Source organism: Olea europaea, chromosome 12, assembly GCF_002742605.1.
Source record: "Olea europaea var. sylvestris chromosome 12, O_europaea_v1, whole genome shotgun sequence".
In the NCBI taxonomy this organism is placed as follows: domain Eukaryota; kingdom Viridiplantae; phylum Streptophyta; class Magnoliopsida; order Lamiales; family Oleaceae; genus Olea; species Olea europaea.
The window spans coordinates 18,920,218-18,924,240 of NC_036248.1; the positions used below are offsets into that span (position 1 = coordinate 18,920,218).

General features: G+C 32.8%; 1 protein-coding gene across 1 annotated transcript; it reads right to left on the bottom strand.

Annotated features, from left to right (window-relative positions):
• Nucleotides 1-554: 554 nt before the first annotated feature.
• On the bottom strand, nucleotides 555-2,909 carry LOC111405984 (transcription factor DIVARICATA-like). Its single transcript, XM_023035135.1, has 2 exons — nucleotides 1,900-2,909; nucleotides 555-1,225 (listed from the first exon to the last, which is right to left on the bottom strand). The coding sequence occupies exons 1-2, from the start codon at nucleotides 2,280-2,282 to the stop codon at nucleotides 772-774; spliced, it is 837 nt and encodes a 278-aa protein (XP_022890903.1). The 5' UTR covers nucleotides 2,283-2,909; the 3' UTR covers nucleotides 555-771.
• Between the last annotated feature and the right edge of the window lie 1,114 nt (nucleotides 2,910-4,023).

Sequence of the window (4,023 nt, forward strand, 5' to 3'; positions counted from 1 at the left end):
CCATTCAGTGGATAACATTACAGTGAGAATACTAGATCTAAACAGTTTAAATTCCTTTCCAACCTTTCTTGATTCGGTATACAGAATGTGAATTCAGAATCTCAAAAATTACTTTATCCCTTAAGACTAGTGCAAGATGCCTTAATTGACCAATCAGGCAGATATCCTGGGAAAAAATGGAAGACTTCAATCAAGAAAAGTGAATAGATAAAAAATATGCGCACAACAGTATAAATATTACGTGGATAAGTGTTTACAATGTACTGAAGTGGAAAATGCTTCACTTTAGTAGAAAACACACTCAACCAAGAAAAAAGTGAAGATTATCAAATTCTGTCAACTTGGCCTAATTGAATACATAATCCAAGAATAGAAATGGGACTCAAAGAATAAAAAATATCAGATATACACAGTATTTTAACGCTAAATCAGCTTATTTGGCCACATAATCCAATATCATAGTGTATATAGAGTAACTTTGATGTAAAATTAATGGTGGGATCCCTGAAACTAAAAGTATGAATCTAGATTAACAGTTTGTGAAATCCGAGAAATGAACAAAATGAATGAAACAGGGATCTAACATTTCAATAATGTTGCTTAACTTCACAAATTTCATCTGTACATGCAAAATTATACATTGCTTCATCAAGCATATAGTGTACATAAGGCTGCCACAGCAGTAAATAACACCAGGACGTAATCACTTTTACTTTTAACAAAATCCATATTGGGCATCTCGATATACTGACCAGACCAGATGTTTCTTTCTCACTCAAGATATCTTTTGGATTGGAACGGGAACTGGAAACTTTGATTGGCAGCACCGGTGTTAACTATACAGGTAGAATGCGAGGCAATATCATATGAAAATTTAGTTAATGGATTATCATATGCCGAGTCAAAAAACATTGAAGCTCCATTATTTTTGTGATTCCAGTTGAGTAGTATTTTTGGAGTGCCAATGGACTTCTGTACCGTGACCGAAGAAGAATTATCAGATGATGGAGATTTTATATTATCAGAGGAGCAATTGTTTGTGAAGTGAACTGATGTTATATCGTGGATACTTGGCCTCCTCTTATCTTTCCCTCCTGAAAGCTGCCTTAGATAGTACTTTTGAGCATGGCTTGCAACTTGAGTAGGTGTCTTAGAAATAACAAAATTTCGCGAAATGTTCCTCCAATCCCCTCTGCCATGTTCTTGAAGTCCCAACAAGAAAAGTCTATTTTCAACCATGAAAGTTATCAGAAAAATAGAAACAAACTATAACAACATAATATCTTTCGAAGTTTCATTTGCAAGCAGAGACGATAAATGAGAAGAACATCGACAAAGCTGCAGCCAGTTTCTTTCCAAAACTAAGACATTATTGGCATGTTTGCTGGGGGTGGTTTATATATTACTCGATAATATCAAGGAAGAAAAATAAGCTAAAATCGTGTTTAATATAGTGTCGGGCCCTACCCATTATTGTGTACAAAAAATGCACTAGGTATTTTGATAGCTTATTCTACGTGGAATGTTTTGAATCAAAATTACCATTGGGATGGGAAGTGTAGTTTATATTCCATTAAAATGTCTAATTATCTTATACATTTCAATTTTCAACGATGATGATATGCATAGCGTTAAAGAAGAGATCATCACATAGAGGACAAACTAAAAATTGATAGCTTCATGGTGAGTTCCTCGTGCCTCTTTTAAGAGTATACTTCTTGTGCATTTAACATATCAGCCTCAGTATAATTCAATCCTGTACAGTTATTACAACGAAGGTAAGCTGCAGAAAAAAAGAAAACACCTTTGGATCTATATTTTATGTCTTTGGAGACATAATTAGAGCCGAACATAAACATCTAGTTAAAGAGAGAGAACAAAATTCTAAGAAAACTTCACCTGTGCTCCTCCTCTGTCCATGGTACACCTTTCTTTCTTTCTTGATTGCAAGACCTGCTTCTCTTCCTATACACATCAAAACTGTGATTATCGGGTATTTTCATTGTAAAAGAAGAGTTCAAGTATCCAGGAATTGGGACCAAACCAGCTTCTATATTACTGACATCTGCCACCAGTTCTTTGTACTGGTTTATCACATCACAAACTGATTTTCCAGGGATCATGGCAGCCACCATAACCCATCTATTGGGAGTACTTTCATCAAACACTGCAAGTGCACTCTCAAATTGCTTGTTTTCTTCTTTTGTCCATATTGGGTTTTTCCTTTGTTGCATCAACAAACTCGAATTCGATATGAATGAAGCTGGAAACAAAGTTTCCATGCGTAAAAATCCCTAAACCAGGGCCGGGGAAACCTTGCACGCGTCTTAGAGAGTAAACCCTCAATATAGCTATAGTTTGGCAGTTCACTATCGTGGGATTCTTATCACAAGCATTGAAGGTTATGGGACTTAAAGATATATGGAGTATGCAGAAAGAATTTGGAATTTTACAATGATCCGAAATGCATTGAAATCAGAATCATTTACTGGGAATCAGAATACTGCGTTTTTCACACAGCATAAATTGAAGAATCTTGAAGACAAGACTTACCTTTGCAGAATCTTGAAAAATATCAGAGGAGATAAAGGCAAGAAATATATAAGCAAAATCCAAATAAAATTTTCAATTTAGGAGTGATACAAGGAAGAAATCTCAAGAGATTATTTTTTGAGTTCAGAATTATGTTTCACTACTGAAGTGTAGAACTTGAGAAAAAGCTGGAAAATTCTCAGTTTGTTATGGGGATAATTCGGCAAATGAAAATGATAAAGAATTAAATCTGTCTCAAGTAGTAATGCTAATCATGGCTATGGATGAATCCAAAGAAGTGTAAAATTAGAAAGAGAAAAGGAGACAAATAATAATATTTGGAGGTATTGATAATTAACGCAAGAGGAGAAGTTTTGAAGGTCACTTGTATGGTTGTTTGATTAAGGTTTCGGCCAGCAAGCACCTTCATGGCTTCGTCGTTAAAGTTAAAAATAAAAATAAAAATAAAAATAAAAATGTACATACATCTTGAAATTGTATCGATAATGATTATGAGAATTGATTTTTTGATCGTTATAGAGAAAAGTGAATTCTACATGTGATTGAAGAAGTAAAAAATGACGACTGGAATAATGAAATAACGATCAAAAAATTAATTTTTTTAGGTGGAAAATTGCTGCCAAACGAGGGCTTAGTGCTAATAGAGAAGGCATTCCGTAGAAGTTACTAAACTTGCATATTTTTACTAAACTTTAATTTGTTTCAACATGATCGTCTATTTATTATTTTTCCTTTCAATTTGATTATTTCGTTTGTCATTTCATAGAAAATTTGTGAATGACCAACATGATTCGTGACCTAACTAATGTCATTCGTCAAATATACATGTCATTTGCCCCATTAAGAATTTCTAAACAAAGAACATGAAATTTGACCATAAAGAACATTTTACCATCCCGGAAAAAAAAATTGTAATATCGAAAATGAAAAATATAATTAAATGGTCTTCAAAAAGAAAAAAAGAAAAGAAAAGAAAAGAAAAACTAAGTAATTAAGTAACGAAGATGAAACGAAATTTTTAGTTGAGGGACGCAATATGAGGTTTTCCCACATGAATGAATATAGTATTATCAGTAAAAGATGAAAAAATCTTGGAGAAATTCCTATTTTTCTCAAAAGAATTAGTGGATATGAACTTGCAAGCTCAATCATTTGACAAAGGTTAGAATGGGTTAGTCCAAATCTAAATCATCCATCTTTGCTTCAAGAAAAGGCAGAAGGAGAACATAAAAATTAATTATTAAGAATTTATTAATTTACATCTATAATCAAATTATTCTTCTACTGTATTGTTTATAAATACAAGAAGATATTTTCTATAGGGTAATTGAACAAAATGTCCAAATCATTTGTACTTAATGTACAAATCGTCCATATCATTTCAAATTTGACATTTGTATGCTCATTTCAACCTTTTCTTATGGAGTTGATAATTTTGGTCTTGGTTCGTCAAATTTTATCCATTTTGGT

What these genes read in the sequence shown, in the direction of transcription:
- LOC111405984 (XM_023035135.1), bottom strand. Translation starts at nt 2,282, where the DNA reads ATGGAAACTTTGTTTCCAGCTTCATTCATATCGAATTCGAGTTTGTTG. An exon ending in TGGACAGAGGAGGAGCACAG is followed by an intron (nt 1,226 to 1,899) that starts GTGAAGTTTTCT and finishes GGTTGAAAATAG; the next exon opens with ACTTTTCTTGTTGGGACTTC.